Source organism: Oncorhynchus mykiss, chromosome 28 (assembly GCF_013265735.2).
Source record: "Oncorhynchus mykiss isolate Arlee chromosome 28, USDA_OmykA_1.1, whole genome shotgun sequence".
In the NCBI taxonomy this organism is placed as follows: Eukaryota; Metazoa; Chordata; class Actinopteri; order Salmoniformes; family Salmonidae; genus Oncorhynchus; species Oncorhynchus mykiss.
Genome location: NC_048592.1, coordinates 5,129,509 through 5,157,500, shown reverse-complemented (window position 1 = coordinate 5,157,500; position 27,992 = coordinate 5,129,509). Strand labels below are relative to the sequence as shown.

Below are 27,992 nucleotides of genomic sequence, written 5' to 3'. Positions count from 1 at the left end.
AGGCAGAGGCAGAGGTTGCAAATGGAGGATGTATTTTATGCATAGGCCTATTCTGCAGTGATTTTCAATAGCCTACATCTGTCAGGACAAACTTATGACAGCTGTTTTATAAATTTTTATGTGTGCTCCCTCACCTAAAGAAAATAGCACCACACACACACCTCCCACAAAAGCTACTTGTTGAGCCCTGTGATGATGTTCTGGGATGATTTACTGCTCCTCATCTGAGGCTAGAACCAGATGAAGAAGGGTTAGACAGTGATGTCTAATCCTTTGCACTGGGAGGCAAATGAAAACAACTTTCAGTGAATGGAACTGAATGAAACATTTGGAAATGTTGACTACAACAGAAGCCTACTCTTCTGACTTTCTTTTATGACCGAAACTCTGTCTAATCCTTCTTTATCTCAGACCCCAGGCCCTGACTAACATTCACCACTCAAATCCCCTCGCACTGTGCACTGAGATGGTATTGTCCTTCTGGCATCACAACACTGTTGGAACAGCTCTCTCTTTCCTATATTGTTAAAGAGGAGGGAAGTGAGGGATAGGGGTGAGTGTCCAAAACCCCGGATAAACCTCCGGTAGTAGTTGGCAAAACCCAGAAACCGCTGCACCTCCTTTACCGTGGTCGGAGTCGGCCAATTACGCACGGCCCTAATGCGGTCACCCTCCATCACTACCCCCGAGGTGGAAATGCGATATCCCAGAAAAGAGACGGCTCGTTTAGAGAACACGCATTTCTCAGCCTTGACGTATAGGTTATGCTCCAGCAGTCTACCAAGCACCTTGCGCACCAGAGACACATGCGCGGTGTGAGTGGCCGAGTAGATCAGAATGTCATCGATATAAACCACCACTCCCTGCCCGCACAGGTCCCTGAGAATCTCGTCTACAAAGGATTGGAAAACGGCTGGAGCATTCTTTAATCCATACGGCATGACGAGGTACTCATAGTTGCCTGATGTAGTACTAAATGCGGTTTTCCACTCGTCTCCCTTCCGAATACGCACCAAACTATACGCGCTCCTGAGATCCAGTTTTGTGAAGAACTGCGATCCGTGGAACGATTCCACCGCCGTAGCGATGAGAGGTAGAGGGTAACTATACCCCACTGTGATGGCGTTTAGACCTCTATAATCGATACACGGACGCAAGCCTCCCTCCTTTTTCCTCACAAAAAAGAAACTCGAGGAGACGGGTGAAATGGAGGACCGAATGTACCCCTGTCCCAGCGCCTCCGTGACATATGTCTCCATTGCCAACGTCTCCTCCTGGGACAGCGGGTACACGTGACTCTTGGGAAGTGCAGCGTCTACCTGGAGATCTATCGTACAATCCCTTCCCGGACGATAAGGTGGTAATTTAGTCGCTTTCACTTTACTGAAAGCGATTGCCAAATCGGCATACTCGGGGGGAATGCACACCGTGGAACCCTGGTCTGGACTCTCCACCGACGTGGCACCGATGGAAACTCCCAAACACCTTCCAGAACACTCCTCTGACCACCCCTGGAGAACCCCGTCTCCACGAAATTTTAGGATTGTGCCGGGCCAGCCAGGGAGTCCCCAGCACCACTGGAAACGCAGGCGAATCAATAATAAAGAAACTGATACGCTCCCTATGATTCCCCTGCGTCACCATGTCCAGTGGGACCGTGGTCTCCCTGACCATCCCTGACCCTAATGGCCGGCTATCTAGGGAGTGCACGGGGAAAGGAGAATCTATCGGCACCAGCGGAACCCCTAACTTAAGGGCGAGTCCGCGATCCATAAAGTTCCCAGCTGCGCCTGAATCGACTAGCGCCCTATGCTGGGAAGAGGGAAAAAAGCGAAGGAAAAAAGTTAAGACAAACATGTGGCCAACAGGGGGTTCTGGGTGAGTTTGATGCTGACTCACCTGGGGTGACCGAGAAGCGTGCCATCTCTACTCCCAGACGGATCCCCCCAGCACCGATCAGACGTGTGTCCTCTCCGACCACAGTTGGTGCAGGGAAGGCCTCCTCCTCCGGTACCCCTCGGCGCAGCCCCTCCCAACTCCATCGGAATGGGAGCAGAGGGGCTGGGTGGTGGAACGCACAGGACCCTCTCTGAACGCCCGCGGGCAGCCAGCAGATTATCCAGTAGAATGGACATGTCAATCAGCTGATCCAGTGACAGAGTGGTGTCCCGACACGCTAACTCCCGGCGGACGTCCTCTCGGAGACTACACCTGTAGTGGTCCATAAGGGCCCTGTCGTTCCACCCAGATCCGGCTGCCAAGGTCCGGAACTCCAGCGCGTAATCCTGGGCGCTCCTCCTCTCCTGCCTGAGGTGAAATAGTCGTTCTCCCGCGCTGGAGTAGTGCTCTCCAACTCTGGGTAGTGCTCCCGCGCTGAGTCTGGGCCATTCCAGACCGCGTTCGCCCATTCCAGGGCACGACCCGTGAGGCAGGAGATGAGGACACTCACCCTCTCTGCTCCTGAGGGAGTGGGTCTGATGGTGGCCAGGTATAGCTCCAGCTGGAGCAGAAACCCCTGGCAACCCGCCGCCGCTCCATCATAAGCCCTTGGTAGTGTCAGACGGAGGGTGCTGGAGTCGGGAGATGGGGAGTCCGGAACCGTGGGTGCCGAAGGTGGAGAGAGGAGCCCACTCCTCTCCCATCTGTCCATTCTCTCCATCACTTGATCCATCGCGGATCCGATCCGATGAAGGACGGTGGTGTGGTGGAGAACACGTTCCTCCATCGATGGGAGAGGGTTGGCTGCTGCTCCTGCTGACTCCATTCAATTTGATAGGTGCAGGATTCTGTAATGCTCCGGGTGTCGTGGGTGTGGAGTCAAATGCAGGAGACAGAGAGTTCAATGCTGCGCGTCTTTTAATCGCACCAACGCACCACAGGGTGCTCACAAAAAAGTTACGTTCCCAAAACACAGGGAATCAAAATGTACAATGGGAAACAATCCCGACCGGGCACTAACACGTGCCTATACCACAGAGCCGAAGGTTACATAGAAATAATCCCGCACAACAACCAGGCGGGCCGGCTGTCTAATAAAGACAAACTAATTAAACATCCACAGGTGCTAACACTCAACATACAAGGAGGGGGAGGAAAAACAATCAGTGGCAGCTAATAGGCCGGTGACGACGACCGCCGAGCGCCACCTGCCCGGGAAAGGGAAACACCCTCGGTCGGACTCGTGACAGGTGTACTAGTGATGTGTGGGTTGGATCACAGCAGCATTCTCTGGAATGTGAGGGAACATGTGGTATAGCGTTTTGGGTGTACTAGTGATGTGTGGGTTGGATCACATCAGCATTCTCTGGAATGTGAGGGAACATGTGGTATAGGGATTTGGGTGTACTAGTGATGTGTGGGTTGGATCACAGCAGCATTCTCTGGAATGTGAGGGAACATGTGGTATAGGCATTTGGGTGGACTAGTGATGTGTGGGTTGAATCACAGCAGCATTCTCTGGAATGTGAGGGAACATGTGGTATAGGGATTTGGGTGTACTAGTGATGTGTTGATTGGATCACAGCAGCATTCTCTGGAATGTGAGGGAACATGTGGTATAGGGATTTGGGTGTACTAGTGATGTGTTGGTTGGATCACAGCAGCATTCTCTGGAATGTGAGGGAACATGTGGTATAGGGATTTGGGTGTACTAGTGATGTGTGGGTTGGATCACAAGTTAGTTCATATGCCTTGCCACCGTGATATACAGTACATATACAGAAGTCGAAAGTTTACATATACTCAGGTTGAAGTCATTTAACCTCTTGGAACCCCCCCCCCCCCCCCCAAGTCGGTTAGGACATCTACTTCGTGCAAGTCATTTTTCCAACAGTTGTTAACAGACAGATTATTTCCCTTATAATTCACCTTATCACGTCATACAGTTCACTGGAAGATGGAGAGGACCAAGGTGCAGCGTTGTACATATTCCTAATAACTTTAATGAATACTGAACAACAACAAAAAAAACGACAAAAGAACAGTTCTGTAAGGTGCAACAAAACACTGAACAGAAAATAAATCACCCACAACCCAAAATGGAAAAACAGGCCATCTAAGTATGGTTCTCAATCAGAGACAACGATAGACAGCTGCCTCTGATTGGGAACCATACCAGGCCAAACACATAGAAATACAAACATAAAACAAAACATAGAATACCCACCCACATCACACCCTGACCAAACTAAAAATAGAAACATACAAAGCAATCTACGGTCAGGGCGTGACAGTTATAGTCATTGGCCAGTACGGAGAATTCAGTAAAACCTCAAGTCCAAATCCATACCTCCATCCATGGCTAATTCAGGAAAGGGATCATTTTAGCTTGCTAGCTAACCATCGGAGGACTACACAACGAGATGCAGCAATTCCAGTTGTTTCAGTCAATGTAGCATGCTCCCGATGAGATGTGATAGGAGTGAAGCCAAATCCAAACTGGCCTCCCTTTACACTTTTTTTTGATGCGCCAGGACCATTTAGAGTTGAGCTCATTCGGTTTAGCTCAACGATGATTGGATATTATTTGAAACTTTTTTTTGTCAAGGTGGCCTAATGCTCGCTAGCTTCACTTGCATTCAATTCTACAGGTGGCAACAATATCATACTATTTTTGACCAAACAGCATCAGATAGATGGCCTACCCATACAGAGAGAGGGGCGCAGCTTCGCTTGTTCGGGTCCTTTCTGCAGTGAAATACATTCAGTGTTATGCAAATTGAAGGAAAATTATGAAACTCAGAGAGACTAACGATTTTCCTTTTTTACTTTATTTTTTGGGGGGAGGGGAAAGCCTGGCTTGGCATCCATGAAAACGCGCCAGTGTTGAATCATAACCCGCAATCCCATGGTTATATCCACAGGGAGGGCGGGTTTAGGGTCATTACATATTGTGTTGATGAAGGGTAGGTGGGTGGCGGGTCTGTTACCTTATTACCGCCACACCAGCGGTCACAAGTCATGATGGCAGTCAAATTACATGTGACCGTTTAGTCCGGCAATTAGGCTTCTCCAAGCTCTGATGCTGCTGATGGTCATTAGTATCCTACCAAACTTGCTAACTTCCTGGTACTCAGCACTCTATTGTACCTCTAATCACTCTGACATCAATGCAAATGTAATCCAAAATCTAATCAAATACTTCATGAGAGCCCATGAGCTCATGTTGCACAATATTTCTATAGGCTATGCAAATGCATGAGCAAACAGAGTAATGGCCTCTATTAAAAAGAGGAGGATCCTATCAGCTTTGTAGGCCTACTAAATGTATTTCTCAACTTTCCTAATATTAAGCACATTGCTTATCTTTACAACAGGAGAATAGCCTACCTGGCTGGCATGAAAAATGAACCACGGGAAAAGCATCCTCCATTCGCTATTTAAGTGCTTAGATGACATGTAATTTTCCCCCGCCCCTGTTTTGAGACCATTCTATTCTAAATTCCATTCTATTCTAAATCAAAACACATTTCACACATACAGTATATTATTTTGTATATGTAAAGAAAATATTAAATTAAGAATAGTCTTATGGGTGACAATATCAGCCTATCACTTGTGAATGATGCCCAGGGTAAGCCAAGAAACAACGCATGCATTTTTTTGACAACTTTTTCAAATCATAGTCGAACACCTCATGTAGCCTAGCCCATAGGCCTATATGTTTTGATAAGGTTTGTATCACAACAGAAGTGGCCCCCAAAAAAATCTTAATTAAGCACATTAATCCGCTTTACAACGAGTGTAGATCCTAACTGGCATACTGTATGCAGCGTGTGAGTTTTAAGTTTGGGGAAGATAATTTTCACCATAAAAATGCACCTTTATAATAAAAGCATTACATGCATAGTTGCATTTGCTGTCACTTTTGAGAATGGGTTTTTCCTGCTAATGGAACATTGGCGCTTGATACCCACAACTATGTTTTGAATCTTTATTTCTCGCACAGAATAGGTAAAACTTTTGTACTAAGGAGGATAGTAGATTGACATAGGTTAGGGCTTTTCCTGTTCATTAGGCCTACTCATTTAGTTCACTGACGACAAAAGTAAATGTGGACAGTTCTTCCAATATCTTTACGCGCCACAGAATTGGAAAAGGATGAGCTCAGTTGCATCCCCGATGTGTGTGTCTTCACTTGTAGCCTGTGGAAAAGACTGCATCACCTAACGGAGAACCATGCGAGTGAAAGGTGCTTCGGAGCACGCGACCAGGAGAGGGCAATTATAGTTATTATATATCAGCCCAAGGGCATTAATGGCCACTGGCTGAAAAAGGCAAGGATTTTTTAATTGCCCAATATGACCACACAAAGGGAGCAGGTGCATCCTGTTTCCACTCAGGTGCATCCTGTTTCAATTGATCATCCTTGATCATCCTTTTACCTGTGGTAAATCCAATTGATTGGACATAACTGGATAAGAATGATATAACTCCAAGCGGGCTGTCGTGCCTTTTTCTGAGGAGTGGCTTCTGTCTGGCCACTCTACCATAAAGGCCTGATTGTTGGAGTGCTGCAGAGATTGGGGGCATGTGAGGGTTTTGAGGCTTTTGTTTAATAAAATGGCGTATCCCTTGTTAGCTTAAGATAAATAAAAAAATTTATGTACCTGATTATATAAAGCGATCTCTAACGATGATTTAGACCGCAATGCTTTATGTTCGAAACAAGCCGTAAAATGCCGGGGAATGACGTGAGGGATGCATATGGGATATCTTTGGTTTGTATCTATGATATTCAGTGGCTGCGCTACAACCTTCTATAGGTGACAAAAAATTGACTAATGTGTCATTCTGTCGCTATCAATTGACGTTAGACATTTCAACAGGCTATTAAATAACATACTAAGTGAGGAGCAAGCCAGGTAGCCAAGAAGGGACAGCAATCTATTATTTGGGCTGTAATATTATTTCAAAGCTATAGCCAGCCATTCCAGGTCGCAATTGTAAATGAGAACTTGTTCTCAACTTGCCTACCTGGTTAAATAAAGGTAATATATATATATATTTTTTAAGAAATCAATTGTGGAACATTTCTTACACGCTACAGGCTGGCAGGAGCATTCAGGATGTCTACAACACACCAACAAAAGCATTTCAGCAACATGGCTGGCAAGAGCATTCAGGATGTCTACAACACACCAACAAAAGCATTTCAGCAACATGGCTGGCAGGAGCATTCAGGATTGTCTACAACACACCAACAAAAGCATTTCAGCAACATGGCTGGCAGGAGCATTCAGGATGTCTACAACACACCAACAAAAGCATTTCTTACACGCTACAGGCTGGCAGGAGCATTCAGGATGTCTACAACACACCAACAAAAGCATTTCAGCAACATGGCTGGCAAGAGCATTCAGGATGTCTACAACACACCAACAAAAGCATTTCAGCAACATGGCTGGCAAGAGCATTCAGGATGTCTACAACACACCAACAAAAGCATTTCAGCAACATGGCTGGCAAGAGCATTCAGGATGTCTACAACACACCAACAAAAGCATTTCAGCAACATGGCTGGCAAGAGCACTCAGGATGTCTACAACACACCAACAAAAGCATTTCAGCAACATGGCTGGCAGGAGCATTCAGGATGTCTACTACACACCAACAAAAGCATTTCAGCAACATGGCTGGCAGGAGCATTCAGGATGTCTACAATACACCAACATGGCTATAAATATGACTTAGAATGAAATAATAATGAAACTAAAAATGATTTAATATTACACAAATATATTTTGTAACAACAATATCATGGAATGATATAGAATAAATTCGAAAATTATAGGCGACCCCCCCCCCCCCCCCCCCCGCCCCCCGCCAGAAAAAAGGTGCATATAGGCCTAGCTGATGATATACGGCTGCTATGTTAAACAGTTAATGGCTTTTTCTCAAATTCATTGATGGCCAGATTCTTCAGTTGCGCTCAATATTTACAGTTGATAGACAACTTTGACACTGTTCCAAACTTAGACTAACAATGTCCTGAATAGAAATCAAAACGCCTTTGGTGCTGCAGCATGCACTCATTCGTTATCATATTCGTTATCATATTCTTTTGTGGTATTACATTTTGTTTTGCCTGTCTCCAGTCATGTAAAATGACAGAGAATTGCATTTCAGACCGAAATAAGATGATAGATTCATGCAGAGCTTTTATTATAATGGATACATGTTCATTGCTACCCTTGACACGGTGGTCTGTGAATCCACAACCTTCTGGCTACATTGCCATGTAATGCCTACAAAACAAAGAACAGTCTCTAAAACTACATATCTACAGTGCCTTACAAAAGTATTCACCCCCTTGGCACTTTTACTATTTTGTTGCCTTACACCCTGGAATTAAAATATATTTTTATTTGGATTTCATGTAATGGACATACACAAAATAGTTCAAATTTGGTGAAGTGAAATGAAAAAATTGACTACTTTCAAAAAATTCCTAAAATTTCAAAACTGAAACGTGGTGCGTGCATATGTTTTCACCCCCTTTGCTATGAAGCCCAAAAATTAGTTATGGTGCCATCAATTACCTCCAGAAGTCATATAATTAGTTAAATAAAGTCCATCTGTGTGCAATCTAAGTGTGATGATCTGTCACATGATCTCAGTATATATACACCAGTTCTGAAAGGCCCCAGAGTCTGCAACACCACTAAGCAAAGGGCACCACCAAGCAAGTGGCAACATGAAGACCAAGGGGCCCTCCAAACAGGTCAGGGACAAAGCTGTGGAGAAGGACAGATCAGGGTTGGGTTCCAAAAAAAGATCCTAAACTTTGAATATCCCACGGAGCACCATTAAATCCATTATTAAAAAATGGAAAGATAATGGCACCACGACAAACCTGCCAAGAGAGGGCTGCCCACGAAAACTCACAGACCAGGCAAGGAGGGCATTAATCAGAGAGGCAACAAAGAGACCAAAGATAACCCTGAAGGAGCTGCAAAGCTCCATAGCGGAGATTGGAGTATCTGTCCATTGGAACACTTTAAGCTGTACACTCCACAGAGCTGGGCTTTACAGAAGCGTGGACAGAAAAAAAAAATAAGCAAACACGTTTGGTGTTCGCCAAAAGGCATGTGGGAGACTCCCCAAACATATGGAAGAAGGTACTCTGGTTAGATAAGACTAAATTCTAGCTTTTTGGTCATCAAGGAAAACACTGTCTGGCGCAAACCCAACACCTCTCATCACTCCGAGGACACCATCCCCATTGTGAAGCATGGTGGTGGCAGCATCATGCTGTGGGCATGTTTTTTATCGGCAGGGACTTGAATTGAAGGAATGATGTATGGCGCTAAATACAGCAAATTCTTGAGGGAAACCTGTTTCAGTCTTCAAGAGATTTGAGACTGGGACGGAGGTTCACCTTCCAGCAGGACAATGACCCTAGGCATACTGCTAAAGCAACACTCAAGTGGTTTAAGGGGAAACATTTAAATGTCGTGGAATGGCCTAGTCAAAGCCCAGACCTCAATCCAATTGAGAATCCGTGGTGTGACTTAAAGATTGCTGTACACCAGCGGAACCCACCCAACTTGAAGGAACTGTAGCATTTTTGCCTTGAAGAATGGCAAAAAATCCCAGCGGTTAGATGTGCCAAGCGTATAGAGACATACCCCAAGAGCTGTAATTGCTGCAAAGGATGGCTCTACAAAGTACTTTTTTGGAGGTGGTGAATAGTTATTCACGATCAAGTTTTCCGTTTTTTTTTTTGTTTTATTTCTTGTTTGTTTCACAATAGAAAATATCTTGCATATTCAAAGTGGTAGGCATGTTGTGTAAATCAAATGATACAACCCCCCCCCCCCCCCCCCAAAAAAAATAATATATATTTTAATTCCAGGTTGTAAGGCAACAAAATAGGAAAAATGCCAAGCGGGTGAAAACTTTCGCAAGGCTCTGGTCTGAGTTAAACGTTAGACATGTTCTCTGCTGTCCACTTTATGTTTAAATTATTATTTTGGGTGTAGGGGAGGGTCACACAAGCGTTTAGGGAGGCTTGGGTAAAAATATATCAATTTCCATTTCAGGGAGATCCAATTTTCTCAGTAGGGTATGAGGTATCCCTCATTATAAATAATGTACAGTCCCTTATCACATACAGTATAGTCGGGCAGTTGCAGATGGGTTATTAGCAATTGCGGCAATTGCAGGGGAACAAACAGCTGACTCACGCACCACTAGTGTATACATGTCATTTTTATAAAGCTTCTATAAATGTATAAGATTGCTATCACCTTGGCACACACACACACACACACACACACACACACACACACACACACACACACACACACACACACACACACACACACACACACATGAAATATGAAACTAATATAACCCTAGTTTGCTGCCCTTTGGCCATGCTGAGCTGTGTGTGTTATGCCTCTCTCTGCATTCCCACTGGAACAATGCCGTGTAGGTTGGTGTTTCAAGAGATGGAAACCTTCTCTCCTTCCCTATCCCTGTGTGGCTGAGTGATGAATGGTTGTCACTGGATGATTGAGGGGTCCCCACAAGAGGCCCACTATAGAGTGACCCCTATGATTACTGCTCTAGGCTGTGTTTGTGTGTGTGTGTGTGTGTGTGTGTGTGCGTGAGTGGGTGGGTGGGTGCGCCTGCGTGAGGCCCTTAACTGGGATGTCTGCAGAAAAACGCCAGCTGTACGAAGAAGTGATATAGGGAGAGAAGCTGTTGGGAGTCAGTGTGACAGCTGCTGTGTATCTGCCTGGAGGCCTGTGACTGCATCGTACACTGAGACGCTTAGTCTGGAAGTTGGATGGCAGCTATTCTGAAGGAATTTGTTGTGTGTGTGTAGTTCTGTGTGTTATGGGTGCTGTGTGTGTTATGAGCCAGTTGTGTGAGGTGTGTGTTGCATGGGTTTGTTTTATGTAGAAGATACAGTCCTATAAAGAACCTTTAACCACTAATGAAACACGAGTGTGAAACACTAGCTACTGTTCTTATTCTATCGAGTTATGCTTGTTACACCGCTATGAAGCAGTGATACACTGTTGATAAAGCTGCATTAAAACCAGCATTAAAGGTCAGTATAAACCAGTATGAAAACGTGTACATCCAATTAGTCTGGCTGGCTAGAGAGAGAAAGGAATAGAGAGGGGTGAAGGGGAAAAGGGGCAAACAGGGAAAAATATAATATAATTTTGTCCGAAGCTGGCAATGACTGGGGTAGATGGGCATTGGAGAGTCATTGACAGGCTATAAGGAGCATAATAAAAACATGGCATATTAAACCACAGAGTCTCCACAGCTTTAACTGTTCATCTGTTTTAGGTGAAACTGAGGATTTGTCCTCAGATTCATTTCACCCAACAAAGGATCAGTTAAACAACAGAGAGACTAGGGGTGGTTGTGAGCGAGTGAGCGAGTGAGAGAATGAGCAGCTGCTGCTGCCTATGTGGGGAAAAAGGACCACATTAAAGATACACTATGCAGAAATCACTCCGCCATTTCTTCGTTGCTAAAAATCAAATAGCTAGCCTGATTTCAGTTTATGTGACAAAACAAACAAGTATAGTGTAAAGAATCCTATCATCTAAACCACTGTGAAGTAGTGTATGTACAATGTACACAGAACTGTCTACTTTCCTGCGGACCTGATTGTTTTCATGAAGCTGCTCAACAGGAAGCTTCTCACTGTAACCAGTGCCTGTAATCTGGTTCAGGTTATTAATCAACCTACCAGGGTGCTTACAAACACTACAGGAACAAAATCATCCACATGTATAGTTATAAAGCTGTATCCATTGGATGCAGTGATCACAATATAGTGGCTATATAGTGTATAAGAAATTATACAAAAGATTTAGCTATGACTCTTATGTGGACCAAAACGCAGCGTGGTAAGTGTCCATTTTAATTTAATAAATAACTGAACACAGAGTACAAAATAACCAAAGAGAAACAATGAAAATCGAAACAGTTCTGTATGGTGAAACAAAGACACAGAAAACAACTACCCACAACCCATAGTGGGAAAATAGGCTGCCTGAGTATGGATCTCAATCAGAGACAATGACAGACAACTGTCCCTGATTGAGAACCATACCCGGCCAAAAACAAAGAAATACAAAAACATAGGAAAAATAACATAGAACGCCCACCCTAGTCACACCCTGGCCTAACCAAAATAGAGAATAAAAAGCCTCTCTATGGCCAGGGCGTGACACTGATGTGATTAATAAGGAGAATTTAGATGCTGCACTTGATGAATTTATGAAATTGCTTCTTCCAATTATTGATTAACATGCACCTGATAAGAAACTGACTGTTAGAACTGGTAAGGCTCCATGTGTTGATGAGGATTTGAAAAACTGTATGGTTGAAAGTAATGGGGCAAAGGGAGTGGTTGGCTGCACATCTGACTGGCTGAGAAATTATGGCACTAAACTCAACAAAAGGAAGAATAAACTATATTATGAACTCAAGATCAATGATATTAAGAATGATGGGAAAATCTAATGGCTTATTCATCACAAAACCATTTGATGTTGCCAATTATTTTACCTTATTGGCAAAGTGGCAAACTTAGGCAGGAAATGCCAACAATCAGACATTTTATTCATCCTTAAAAAAAACAAATAATGAAAGAAAAGCAATGCAAGTTTTAATTTTGTAAAGTTAGTGTGGGAGAGGTGGAAGAATTGTTATCGATCAATAATGACAAACCTCATGTCATTGACAACTTAGATGGAAAGCCACTGAGGATGGTAGCTGACTCTATAGCCACTCCTATCTGTCAAATCTTTAATCTGAGCCTAGAGGAAAGTCTTTGTCCTCAGGCCTGGAGATTCCGCTATCCAAGAGTGGTAAAGTGGCCTTTACTGGGTCTAACAGCAGACCTATAAGCTTGCTGCCAGCTCTTAGCGAACTGTTGAAAAAAATATAATGCAATTTCCCTGTAAACAAATTAACAACAGACGTTCAGCATGCTTGTAGAGAAGGGCACTCAACATGTACTACACACAAATGACTGATGATTGATAATAATAAGATTTTGGGGGGCACCCGAGTGGCGCAGCGGTCTAAGGCACTGCATCGCAGTGTTGCGGCGTCACTACAGCCTGGGGTTTGATCCTAGGTTGTGTCATTACCGGCCATGACCGGGAGTCCAACAAGGCGGCGCACAATTGGCCCAGTCTCATCCGGGTTAGGGGAGGGTTTGGCCGTGGGGGTCTTTACTTGGCTCATCACGCTCTAGCGACTCCTTGTGGCGGGCCGGTCGCCTGAATGCTGACTTTGGTTGTCAGTTGAAAAGTGTTTCCTCCGACACATTGGTGCAGCTGGCTTCCGAGTTAAGCGGGCGGGTGTTAAGAATTGTGGCTTGGCGGGTCATGTTTCGGAGGACGCATGGCTCAACCTTCGCCTCTGCCGAGCCCGTTCGGGAGTTGCAGTGATGAGACAAGATCTTAATCACGAAATTGGTGCAAAAAAGGGGGTAAAAATTACAAACTTTTTTTGAAAAGAAGAAGATTGTGGAATCTGTACTGTTAGACTTCAGTGCAGCCTTTGATCTTATTGACCGTAACCTTTTGTTGAAAACGTATGCTTTATGTATTTTCAACCTCTGCCATATTGTGGATTCAGAGCTATCTATCTATAGAGTTTTCTTTAATGGAAACTTCTCTAATGTCAAGCATGTCATGTGTGGTGTCCTGCAGGGCAGGTCTCTAGGCCCTCTACTATTTTCTATTTTTACCAATGACCTGCCACTGGCATTAAACTAAATTTGTGTGTCCATGTATGCTGATGATACAACCACATACTCGTCAGCAACCACAGCTAATGAAGTCACTGAAGCAAAGAGTTTCAGTCTGTTTTGGAATGGGTGGCCAGTAATAAACTGGTCCTGAACATCTCTAAATGTAAGAGCATTGTATTTCTAGTTCTAGACCTGGTGTGGCTGTTGAACAAGTTGAGGAAATGATTTGGTGTTACCTTAGATTGTAAACTGTCATGGTCAAAACATATAGATTCAGTGGTTGTAAATATAGGTCTGTCCGTAGTAAAGAGATGCTCTGTTTTTTTTGCTTCTACAGGCTCTAGTTTTATCTTATCTTGATTATTGTCCTGTCTTATGGTCAAGTTCTGCAAAGAAAGACCTAGTTAATCTGCAGCTGACCAAGAAACAGAGCAGCACATCTTTATCTTCATTGGAGGGCTAATATTAATATTATGTATCACATTTCAGGAGAAGACCCAGATGCAGACAGTGTCGAAGTAACAAAGGTTTATTACTAGAACAGGGGGTAGGCAAAACGACAGGTCAAGGGCAAGCAGAGGTCAGTAATCCAGATCAGAGTCCATAAAGTATGGAACGGCAGGCAGTCTCGAGGTCAGGGCAGGCAGAGGTCAATAATCCATGGTGATGTGACGGCAGGCATGGTCAGGGCAGGCAGAATGGTCAAAACTAGAAAACAGGAACTAGAAACAGACAGGAGCAAGGGGAAATACGCTGGTAGGCTTGACAACCAAAATGAACTGGCAACAGACAGAGAACACAGGTATAAATACACTGGGGATAATGGGGAAGATGGGCGACACCTGGAGGGGATGGAGGCAAGCACAAAGACAGGTGAAACAAATCAGGGTGTGACACTATGCATGCCAGTCTCTCTTGGTTAAGGGTTGAGGAAAGACTGACTGCGTCACTTCTTGTTTTATAAGAAAACACGAATGTGTTGGAAATTCCAAGTTGTTTGCATAGTCAACTTACACACAACACTGACAAACACACTTACCCCACCAGACATGCAGTCCCCAGGTCCAGAACAAATTCAAGGAAACGTACAGTATTATACAGAGCCATGAGTGGATAGAACTCCCTTCCATCTTATATAGCACAAGTGAACAATAAAACCTGGTTTAATAAAACAATATAAAGCAACACGGCACAATGCCTCTCCCCCATGTGACCTACTTGTTGTGTATATGTACTGACATGTATGTGCTACTGATAGATGCACTACATGCATCTACATGTTAATGTTTTGAAATGTATGTCAATTGTATTTTTTTGTTTGTTATCTTCTTATGGATTAGCGGGATTTGTTAGCAGGATTTGACAACATCCGATGAAATGGCAGAGTGCGAAATTCACAAAAAAAAAAAATAATAATATTTAACTTTCACAAGTGCAATACACCAAATTACAGCTAAAACTTCTTGTTAATTCAGCCACCGTGTCAGATTTCAATAAGGCTTTACGGCGAAATCTAACCATGTGATTATCAGAGGACGGCGCCCCATCAAACAAACACATGACAATCATATTTCAACTCACCAGGCGCGACAAAAAACTCAGAGATAACGATATAATTCATGCCTTACCTTTGAAGAGCTTCTTCTGTTGGCACTCCAATATGTCCCATAAACATCACAAATCGTCCTTTTGTTCGATTAATTCCATCGTTATATCCCCAAAATGTCAATTTATTTGGCGCGTTTGATTCAGAAAATCACCGGTTCCAACTCGCCCAACATGACTACAAATGATCTAATAAGTTACCTGTAAACTTCGTCCAAACATTTCAAACAACTTTCCTAATACAACTTTAGGTATTTTATACCGTAAATAATTGATACAATTTAAGACGGAATAAACTGTATTCAATAGCTATAGATAAAATGAAAGTGGAGCGAGCACTAGGTCACGCGCCCCAGTACACTAGACTCGACCCTCGTTCTGAGTAGTCATACTTCTTCATTACTCAAAAGAAAAACATAAACCACTTTATAAAGTCTGGTGACATCTGGTGGAAGCCATATGAACTGCAAGCATATTTCTATTAAAACGGGCTTGCCATAGGAAACCAATGGAAAACAGATTGACCTCAAAAAACAATTTCCCTGGATGGATTGTGTTTGGGGTTTCGCCAGCCAAATCAGTTCTGTTATACTCACAGACATTATTCAAACAGATTTAGAAACTTCAGAGTGTTTCCTATCCAAATCTATTAATAATATGCATTTCTATATATATTATATATATTATATTATATATATAATATCCTAGCTTCTGGACCTGAGTAGGAGGAAGTTTACTTTGGGCTTTTCATCCGGACGTGAAAATAACGCCCTCTATCCCAGAGAGGATTTATGTGTTGGACCACAGTAAGACTAGCTGCTGCCATTATCATTGGCTAACGGGGACCCTAATAAATCAAATCAAATCATTTACATAACCAAAATATTGTATTTTCAGCTGTTTGAAGCTGGTGTACCATTGTTCCTGTTCCCAAGAAAGCTAAGGTAACTGAGCTAAACGACTAGCACTCACTTCCGTCATCATTAAGTGATTTGAGAGACTAGTCAAGGACCATATCACCTCCACCCTACCTGACATCCTAGACCCACTCCAATTTTCTTACCGCCCAAATAGGTCCACAGACGATGCAATCTCAACCACACTGCACACTGCCCTAACCCATCTGGACAAGAGGAATACCTACGTGAGAATGCTGTTCATCGACTACAGCTCAGCATTTAACACCATAGTACCCTCCAAACCCGTAATCAAGCTCGAGACCCTGGGTCTCGACCCCGCCCTGTGCAACTGGGTACTGGATTTCCTGACGGGCCGCCCCCAAGTGGTGAGGGTAGGTAACAACATCTCCACCCCGCTGATCCTCAACACTGGTGCCCCACAAGGGTGCGTTCTGAGCCCTCTCCTGTACTCCCTGTTCACCCATGACTGCGTGGCCACGCACACCTCCAACTCAATCATCAAGTTTGCGGACGACACTACAGTGGTAGGCTTGATTACCAACAACGACGAGACGGCCTACAGGGAGGAGTTGAGGGCCCTCGGAGTGTGGTGTCAGGAAAATAACCTCACACTCAACGTCAACAAAACTAAGGAGATGATTGTGGACTTCAGGAAACAGCAGAGGGAACACCCCCCTATCCACATCGATGGGACAGTAGTGGAGAGGGTAGTAAGTTTTAAGTTCCTCGGCGTACACATCACAGACAAACTGAATTGGTCCACCCACACAGACAGCATCGTGAAGAAGGCGCAGCAGCGCCTCTTCAACCTCAGGAGGCTGAAGAAATTCGGCTTGTCACCAAAAGCACTCTCAAACTTCTACAGATGCACAATCGAGAGCATCCTGTCGGGCTGTATCACCGCCTGGTACGGCAACTGCTCCGCCCACAACCATAAGGCTCTTCAGAGGGTAGTGAGGTCTGCACAACGCATCACCGGGGGCAAACTACCTGCCCTCCAAGACACCTACACCACCCGATGTCACAGGAATGCCATAAAGATCATCAAGGACAACAACCACCCGAGCCACTGCCTGTTCACCCCGCTATCATCCAGAAGGCGAGGTCAGTACAGGTGCATCAAAGCTGGGACCGAGAGACTGAAAAACAGCTTCTATCTCAAGACCATCAGACTGTTAAACAGCCACCACTAATATTGAGTGGCTGCTGCCAACACACTGACTCAACTCCAGCCACTTTAATAATGGGAATTGATGGGAATTGATGTAAAATATATCACTAGCCACTTTAAACAATGCTACTTAATATAATGTGTACATACCCTACATTATTCATCTCATATTTATACGTATATACTGTACTCTATATCATCTACTGCATCTTTATGTAATACACGTATCACTAGCCACTTTAAACTATGCCACTTTGTTTACATACTCATCTCATATGTAAATACTGTACTCTATATCATCTACTGAATCTTTATGTAATACACGTATCACTAGCCATTTTCAACTATGCCACTTTGTTTACATACCCTACATTACTCATCTCATATGTATATACTGTACTCTTTATCATCTACTGCATCTTGCCTATGCCGCTCTGCACCATCACTCATTCATATATCTTTATGTACATATTCTTTATCCTTTTACACTTGTGTGTATAAGGTAGTAGTTTTGGAATTGTTAGTTAGATTACTCGTTGGTTATTACTGCATTGTCGGAACTAGAAGCACAAGCATTTCGCTACACTTGCATTAACATCTGCTAACCATGTGTATGTGACAAATAAAATTTGATTTTGATTTGATTTGAAAAGTAAAAAATGCAAAAATTAAACTTAAGACTGGGAAGCATAGAAATAGTGCACATAAAACAGATATACAGCTTCTTAGACTTGCTTTCAATGAGAATGACAGATCTATACCACAGATTTCTATATGATTTTGATCAGGTCGCCCAAAAAGTGACATATTGCAGCTTTAAGGGAAAAACAGCCGACCTCTAGATGTATTTATTATTTTTCTTTATAGTGTGCTGCGTGGTTAGAACTCTCTGTTCTTCTCTTCTTACTGTCTTCTTTATAGTGTGCTGCGTGGTTAGAACTCTCTGTTCTTCTCTTCTTACTGTCTTCTTTATAGTGTGCTGCGTGGTTAGAACTCTCTGTTCTTCTCTTCTTACTCCTTTATAGTGTGCTGCGTGGTTAGAACTCTGTTCTTCTCTTCTTACTGTCTTCTTTATAGTGTGCTGCATGGTCAGAACTCACTGTGAGTGCATGCATGTGTGCATTGTCTGAGTTTGTGGTGAATTTCTTTAGTGTGATTAATGACAGTCAGAATATGATATGATGAGATGGGGGCAGCAGTGACTACATGCACCTGTTCTTTTGCTGTTCATCACACACACAATCACGCACACACGCACACACAGTGAGAGAGAGAGAGAGGTGATCTCATTTTCATACTCCGTGGGGAAGCTGTTTACTCATCGTCAAATAGACAGTGCCAGGCTTAAAGTATTCAATCACAGAGCCTCCGTTGGAGACAGACAGGTCGAGTCATGAATGAGGTTAGCCCCTCTACTCCCTATAAGGTGCCACTCGCCTATCATTCTCAAGCATGCTCCTCTTCCTTGCGCTCCTGCGAGCAGTGAGTATTTCTAATACTCGTTTTGATGTGTCACTATAGGATATGACCAAGTCCTGTATCGCAGACATGCTCTCCGAAGCCAGGGTAGTTTGTCCCAACAGCATCACCCCTCAGAGGCTCCAACACTAAAGAAGTATGCACCAACAAAGGTGCAGTGACATCCAGTCGATAAAGACCTCATAAAACGTATGAATGGTTGCCCAACGTGCCATAAAGCACATCTCCTGTAAGGAGATGCCTTAGAACAGTGCCCAAGAGGTAGCCATGCCTCTGGTGGAACAAGCCCTTCCGGACTGTAACCCTTGCTATTAAATTTGCCAGTACAATAGCCTCCACTATCCCAAGGGATAGCCGTTAACAAGGGAAGGGACCCCCTTTGCAGGGAGGTGCCAAAAAAATGCAGAGGTTGTTGCTGCATTACTCTTGCTTCATCCAAGCAAATGCGCAAGATGCATACTGGACACAAACGTTGGAGACGCTCTTCTGTAAACGGGAAGAGATGCATACTGGACACAAACGTTGGAGACCCTCTTCTGTAAACAGGAAGAGATGCATACTGGACATAAACGTTGGAGATGCTCTTCCGTAAACGGGATGAGATGCATACTGGACACAAACGTTGGAGACCCTCTTCTGTAAACGGGAAGAGATGCATACTGGACACAAACGTTGGAGACGCTCTTCCGTAAACGGGAAGAGATGCATACTGGACACAAACGTTGGAGACCCTCTTCCGTAAACGGGATGAGATGCATACTGGACACAAACGTTGGAGACCCTCTTCCGTAAACGGGAAGAGATGCATACTGGACACAAACGTTGGAGACGCTCTTCTGTAAACGGGAAGAGATGCATAGTGGACATAAACGTTGGAGACCCTCTTCTGTAAACGGGAAGAGATGCATACTGGACATAAACGTTGGAGACCCTCTTCTGTAAACGGGAAGAGATGCATACTGGACACAAACGTTGGAGACCCTCTTCTGTAAACGGGAAGAGATGCATACTGGACACAAACGTTGGAGACCCTCTTCCGTAAACGGGATGAGATGCATACTGGACACATACGTTGGAGACCCTCTTCTGTAAACGGGAAGAGATGCATACTGGACACAAACGTTGGAGACGCTCTTCCGTAAACGGGAAGAGATGCATACTGGACACAAACGTTGGATACGCTCTTCCGTAAACGGGAAGAGATGCATACTGGACACAAACGTTGGAGACGCTCTTCTGTAAACGGGAAGAGATGGATACTGGACACAAATGTTGGAGACGCTCTTCTGTAAACAGGACACGATGCATACTGGACACAAACGTTGGAGACCCTCTAATGTTCCTTTTGGTCAGTACCCAACACTGAGGTCCTAGCGTCACGTCACGTAGCGTCACGGTTCATCTGAGAACAGTTCAGTATGAAGACAAGAATCTAGTCGTGCTGTGGAGAGCATCAGTGAGCGTAGTCTCTTCCACGAGGAAGAGAGGTGAGAATTACCAGGGGATCGGCCTGTGGCCCCTCATTTGCCAATTGGTCTGTCTGTCTCCAACAGACGCTGTGTGATTGGATACATTTAGCCAGTAATCCGACCTGAGCGAATCCTATAGTGACACATCGAAACGAGTATTAGAAATATAACGCCATCCCTCCTGCTCTCTCTCTCTCTCTCTTGCTCTCTTTCTTGTCTCATCGCTACAACTCCCGTACAGGCTCGGGAGAGACGAAGGTCGAAAGCCATGCGTCCCCCGAAACACAACTCAACTCAACCAAGCCACACTGCTTCTTAACACAGTGCGCCTCCAACCCGGAAGCCAGCCGCACAAATGTGTCAGAGGTAACACCGTGCACCTGGCTACCTTGGTTAGCGCGCACTGCGCCCGACCCGCCATAGGAGTCGCTGGTGCGCGATGAGACAAGGATATCCCTACCGGTCAAGCCCTCCCTAACCCGGACGATGCTAGGCCAATTGTGCGTCGCCCCACGGACCTCCCGGTCGTGGCCGGCTGCGACAGAGCCTGGGCGCGAACCCAGAGTCTCTGGGGGCACACCTAGCGCTGCGATGCAGTGCCCTAGACAACTGCGCCATCCGGGAGGTCCCTGCAAGTTCATTATTACTTACATTGTACAAGTATACATATCGAAAAATAAATATACATATTTTTATATATTTTATATATATTTTATATATATTTATATATAAATAAATGGTGGGACCAACAGCAATAATAATAGTGGTAGTGGACATGGGATTCCCATTAACAACAACTACAACAACAATATTAATGAGAACAACAATACATTAAAGCAATGGTAGTAGACCAGTGTCAACATGACTGAGAAGACACATGACATGGTATGAAAGACAAAACAAAACAAAATGGGAAATATTATCGACATTACTTTGCACTTTTCACTGGCTGTCCCTCAGGTTGTGGCAGGAGGACACATACAGTGCCTTGCGAAAGTATTCGGCCCCCTTGAACTTTGCGACCTTTTGCCACATTTCAGGCTTCAAACATAAAGATATAAAACTGTATTTTTTTGTGAAGAATCAACAACAAGTGGGACACAATCATGAAGTGGAACGACATTTATTGGATATTTCAAACTTTTTTAACAAATCAAAAACTGAAAAATTGGGCGTGCAAAATTATTCAGCCCCTTTACTTTCAGTGCAGCAAACTCTCTCCAGAAGTTCAGTGAGGATCTCTGAATGATCCAATGTTGACCTAAATGACTAATGATGATAAATACAATCCACCTGTGTGTAATCAAGTCTCTGTATAAATGCACCTGCACTGTGATAGTCTCAGAGGTCCGTCAAAAGCGCAGAGAGCATCATGAAGAACAAGGAACACACCAGGCAGGTCCGAGATACTGTTGTGAAGAAGTTTAAAGCCGGATTTGGATACAAAAAGATTTCCCAAGCTTTAAACATCCCAAGGAGCACTGTGCAAGCGATAATATTGAAATGGAAGGAGTATCAGACCACTGCAAATCTACCAAGACCTGGCCGTCCCTCTAAACTTTCAGCTCATACAAGGAGAAGACTGATCAGAGATGCAGCCAAGAGGCCCATGATCACTCTGGATGAACTGCAGAGATCTACAGCTGAGGTGGGAGACTCTGTCCATAGGACAACAATCAGTTGTATATTGCACAAATCTGGCCTTTATGGAAGAGTGGCAAGAAGAAAGCCATTTCTTAAAGATATCCATAAAAAGTGTTGTTTAAAGTTTGCCACAAGCCACCTGGGAGACACACCAAACATGTGGAAGAAGGTGCTCTGGTCAGATGAAACCAAAATTGAACTTTTTGGCAACAATGCAAAACGTTATGTTTGGCGTAAAAGCAACACAGCTCATCACCCTGAACACACCATCCCCACTGTCAAACATGGTGGTGGCAGCATCATGGTTTGGGCCTGCTTTTCTTCAGCAGGGACAGGGAAGATGGTTAAAATTGATGGGAAGATGGATGGAGCCAAATACAGGACCATTCTGGAAGAAAACCTGATGGAGTCTGCAAAAGACCTGAGACTGGGACGGAGATTTGTCTTCCAACAAGACAATGATCCAAAACATAAAGCAAAATCTACAATGGAATGGTTCAAAAATAAACATATCCAGGTGTTAGAATGGCCAAGTCAAAGTCCAGACCTGAATCCAATCGAGAATCTGTGGAAAGAACTGAAAACTGCTGTTCACAAATGCTTTCCATCCAACCTCACTGAGCTCGAGCTGTTTTGCAAGGAGGAATGGGAAAAAATGTCAGTCTCTCGATGTGCAAAACTGATAGAGACATACCCCAAGCGACTTACAGCTGTAATCGCAGCAAAAGGTGGCGCTACAAAGTATTAACTTAAGGGGGCTGAATAATTTTGCACGCCCAATTTTTCAGTTTTTGATTTGTTAAAAAAGTTTGAAATATCCAATAAATGTCGTTCCACTTCATGATTGTGTCCCACTTGTTGTTGATTCTTCACAAAAAAATACAGTTTTATATCTTTTTGTTTGAAGCCTGAAATGTGGCAAAAGGTCGCAAAGTTCAAGGGGGCCGAATACTTTCGCAAGGCACTGTAGCGTTGTCTGTGTACGTTATTTTGTCATTTAGAAGACACTCTCGTCCAGAGGGACTTACAGTAGAGACTGTATACTTTTGACTTCATCCTGGTGCCCCATGGGAATGGAACCCACAACCTTGGGGTTGCAAGCGCCAAGCTTGACCAACTGGGCCACATGGGACCCGTTGACTTAATGTTAACAAGCTGTTGGACTTATGTAATGTCTGAAAGGCTACAGATTCAGGTCAACAGTTGAGTTAAACACCCACATACAACCTCCCTATCAACCACCCTAGGTGCCCTATCCCCCCACCCTGACCGTCTGCATTTGCTGACTGTGTTGTTGGCTGATCCCTCCAGACACTTTAATCAAGGCAATTCATGCATATCAAGCACTGGCCCCCAGCTGCTAACACCATCTTGTGTGTGGTCCAGGCTTTACATCTATATTCATTCTCTACTACTGTAGTAGTGGCTGGCCTGCCTGTCAGAGGTAATTAGCTGACGGAGAGAAGGTAGGATGGACTCAATTTTCTCTCTTAAAACTCATTTAGGCTGCTAATGTTGTCTGAGGTGTGATTATAGGACTAGTCATTACCCTTCGAGAACACACAAACACAGACAGACACTCATATACTGTATAGCCTGTACCATCACTAGGCTCACTTGTGCATGAATACATGCATGCCCAAATACACACACACACACACACACACACACACACACACACACACACACACACACACACACACAGTCTCTGGTTGCCCAGTGTGTGTTTTGAGGGCATTGTGCCCGATGCTGGTTTAATTGGCATGGCAGTGTGCCAAGTCATTGGAGGTAGAGAGTGTCTGTCTGTCTTTCTTTCTTAGCCCCAGTGTGTGTGTCTCAGAATAGATGACAGCCATCTGCCAACAGTACAGCCTATTGTCACTTTGCCTAGTTTCAGGACGATAGGCTGCTGAGCCCAGAATAGTGTTCTTGGTTTGGTTATCTAATGGTTATACCAGCTTGTTTAAGTGCAGGGTGTCTTCATGTGTTTGTTTTCTGATGAAGTGTCTCTGGACATGTTGTTGATTTGTGTATTGCATTATTTAGATAGAGAGTAATATAGATGAGCTCATAGACTCATACTGCACATGCTGATTTATGTACTGATCAGTGATTTTGATTGCAACCTGTCGTGCCATCCCCCAACCAGCTACTCCCTGTACATACACTCACGTCCCCAGTCGCTATTTCTGAATGCTGGTGTTTATCCCCTAGGGTACTGTATGTTTGCTCTTTCCTCTCTATCCTATAGTTGTACTTCATGTGTTCACACACACACACTCCTCTGTGTGTTCTAACTCACTGTGTGTGTTTTCTCAGCTCCTGGGCTTCGTGTACGCCTGCTACGTCATTAGCGCCATCACTGAGGAGGAAGACAGCTGTGAGTACAAGAACTTAACTTGACACACACACACACACACACACTAAATGAACCACAACCTAACCACATAGCAAGACAGGAAAGGAGGAAGAGGAGAAAAGAGAAGAGGAGAGAGGCTCATTAAAACCTCCCTCAATCCCTCCTCCACCTTGTTGTCTCCTTCCTTACTCCCCCTCTCCACCTTCCCTCACCCTACCGGCTGGTATCCTTCACTCTGTGTGTCCCCTTCCCATTCCACACCCATCCAACCATTCCATTCTTTTCATTCTCTCTCTCCCTCCCACCATTCCACACCCATCCAACCATTCCATTCTCTCTCTCTCTCTCTCTCTCTCTCTCTCTCTCTCTCTCTCTCTCCCTCACACCATTCCACACCCATTCCACACCCATCAAACCATTCCGTTCTCTCTCTCTCTCTGCATCATACCATTCCATACCCATCCAACCATTCCATCCTCTCTCTCTCTCTCTCTCTCTCTCTCTCTCTCTCTCTCTCTCTCTCTCTCTCTCTCTCTCCCTCACACCATTCCACACCCATCAAACCATTCTGTTCTCTCTCTCTCTCTTCATCACACCCATTCCACACCCATCCAACCATTCCATTCTTTTCATTCTCTCTCTCCCTCCCACCATTCCACACCCATCCAACCATTCCATTCTCTCTCTCTCTTTCTCTCTCTCTCTCTCTCTCTCTCTCTCTCTCTCTCTCTCTCCCTCACACCATTCCACACCCATTCCACACCCATCAAACCATTCCGTTCTCTCTCTCTCTCTGCATCACACCATTCCATACCCACCCAACCATTCCATCCTCTCTCTCTCTCTCTCTCTCTCCCTCACACCATTCCACACCCATCAAGCCATTCTGTTCTATCTCTCTCTCTTCATCACACCCATTCCACACCCACCCAACCATTCCATTCTCTTCTCTCTCTCCCTCACACCCATTCCACACCCACCCAACCATTCCATTTTCTTAATTATCTCTCCCTTCATCACACCATTCCACACCCATCCAACCATTCCATTCTCTTCTCTCTCTCTCCCTCACACCCATTCCACACCCATCCAACCATTCCATCCTCTTCATTCTCTCCCTGACACCCATTCCACACCCATCCAACCATTCCATCCTCTTCATTCTCTCTCTCACATCCATTCCACACCCACCCAACCATTCCATCCTCTTCATTCTCTCCCTCACACCCATTCCACACCCACCCAACCATTCCATCCTCTTCATTCTCTCCCTCACACCCATTCCACACCCATCAAACCATTCCGTTCTCTCTCTCTCTCTGCATCACACCATTCCATATCCATCCAACCATTCCATCCTCTTCATTCTCTCCCTCACACCCATTCCACACCCACCCAACCATTCAATTTTCTTAATTCTCTCTCTCTTCATCACACCATTCCACACCCATCCAACCATTCCATCCTCTTCATTATCTCCATCACACCATTCCACACCTACCCACCCAACCATTCCATCCTCTTCATTCTCTCCCTCACACCCATTCCATCCTCTTCATTCTCTCCATCACACCCATTCCACACCAATTTCACACCCTTGACCCAATTTTCTTTCCCTACAGTGTCCCCACTTTACCTTTATTATCAAACACCTGGCTAATCCCCACTTTCCATCTCTCTTTTTCATTCTCTCTCTCCATGTCTGTCATCCGCCTCCCCAGCTGTTAGTTCTCATGGTGGTGGTGGGAGGTGGTAGTGTGAAAAGGAGACTATGTTTGTCTTTTCTCCCACCCACCACTGCAACAGGTCCATCTTTTTCACAAGTACCTATATGGTTGTCTAGTACAGGGGGGGTTGAAGGGAGAGATCGAGAGAAAAGAAACTGGTGAAAAGTTTGGAGAAAGAGAGGAAAGACAAAAGAGTGGATTAGAGAGAGGGAGCGAGAAGGGGTAAGAGAGAGTAGTCTTGAAAACTTGACCCTAGGCAACTCGGGGTCGGGTGATTGATTATGAGATGGTCTGGTTTCAATTATGGTCTCTTTTGGCATAGAGGAACTACATCACTGCCTACGACACTACTTTATCCACTAGAATAAAACACAAAATAGAAGCTAGCAAGACGGAGATCACAGAGGTTATTTTTAATGAGTGCATTTCACAAGTGACTAGTTTGCATCAACTACCTTAACTAAAACCCCTGCAAAGGTATGCCTGCAAACTTTGGTTTTGAATCGCAATGTTCTGGCATGTCTGACTCGGAAGAGCCCCCAGAAAAGTTCCCTCTTCTCGACGTAGGCAGTGACATAGTTCCTCTATGCCAAAAGAGTCCATCGTTGAAACCAGACCCTACCCACCAGAAACAGATGTCAGTCTATTCAATGTCTATTCCACGTTGGGTCAGCGTCATCTTATTGAAATTACACGGAAACAACGTTGATTCAACCAGTGTGTGCCCAGTGGGTAATCTTATTAGGGGGGCACACATTTGAAGAACAGCTCATGGCAGCAGTGACCTCATAACCTTGAGGTCAAAGGTCACATTGACGGTTAACTAATCGGGTCGCAGGAAACATTTGAGTGTGGTGACAATGGTTAGTGTAATGCACATTTACAACGGCTGTACACACAAGTTTAGTGAGGGAGAGGACATTGTGTGTGTTTGGTTGGTGTGGAAGTACAACCACTTCTTTGTTGGAGATTCAGTTGCTGTGAATGTTTAGTGTTGCCCATCAGCTCTGACCATCTCGTAATCAATCACTCCTAAGTCATCCCCAGAGGGTGAGGTGGAGTCAACTTCAAAATGAGTCATTGACTTTTCCCTCGCTGCCGTTTCCCTTTTGCCTTTGTTTTGTCCGACCTCGGCGGCCCATCCATCCGCCATGTGGACAGATACTGTTTCTGTAAGGGCGCAGGTGACAGGCGTTCACTTTGAAAAGCACACAATGACAGAGAGAGAAAGTGTCTGTGTGTGAGTGCTACAATTTTTGAACCAGGGCGTCTGTAGTGACGCCTCTAGCACTGAGATGCAGTGCCTTACACCTCTGCACCACTCGGGAGCCACATGCATCTATCTTTGTACAAGAACAACATGGCTGAATAAAGAAGGGGGGAAGAAAAGTAAAAGAGAAGTGTTTGATTCAGCTTCTTTCCTAGTTTTAATTATTCAGTAGTTCTAGTCTGATCCTGGCTGGCTGGTCGTGTAAATGGACCGCTGTCTTGAAGCACAGCTTCCATGCCCATCCTTGTTTTTGTAATCAGCCCTGTGCATATGTACGTGACTTCTTTTATTTTCAATACTACACACACACACACACACACACACACACACCATGTACCATGCCCCCTTAATTTACACACAAATGAAGTGCCATATTAAACTGTTCCATCTTGCATCTTTCCCCCTCTAATTCTGGAAGCAAGTGCAGGGAATGATTGTGTCAGGATCTATCTGTAAATGTAAAAGGAACTCTCTCTCTCCCTCTCTGTATGTCATTCATGAAGGTGTATAAGTTAGGAGGTGTCTGGCCATTCCTTGCTGCCTTATTATGCCAGACTCGATATCGTCCGGAATATCGTCCGGAATATCGTTCGATATCGTCCGGAAAATC

General features: G+C 44.5%; 1 protein-coding gene across 3 annotated transcripts in view; it reads left to right on the top strand.

Moving 5' to 3' along the window:
* The window catches only part of LOC110508383 (sodium/potassium-transporting ATPase subunit beta-1-interacting protein 3), a 131,959-nt gene that overhangs the window by 90,205 nt on the left and 13,762 nt on the right, over window positions 1-27,992 (top strand). For all 3 annotated transcript variants that reach the window (XM_036966657.1, XM_036966655.1, XM_036966656.1), the window contains exon 5: window positions 24,346-24,406. In XM_036966657.1, coding sequence (XP_036822552.1) covers window positions 24,346-24,406 — 61 coding nt within the window. The remainder of the gene's footprint in view (window positions 1-24,345; window positions 24,407-27,992) is intronic.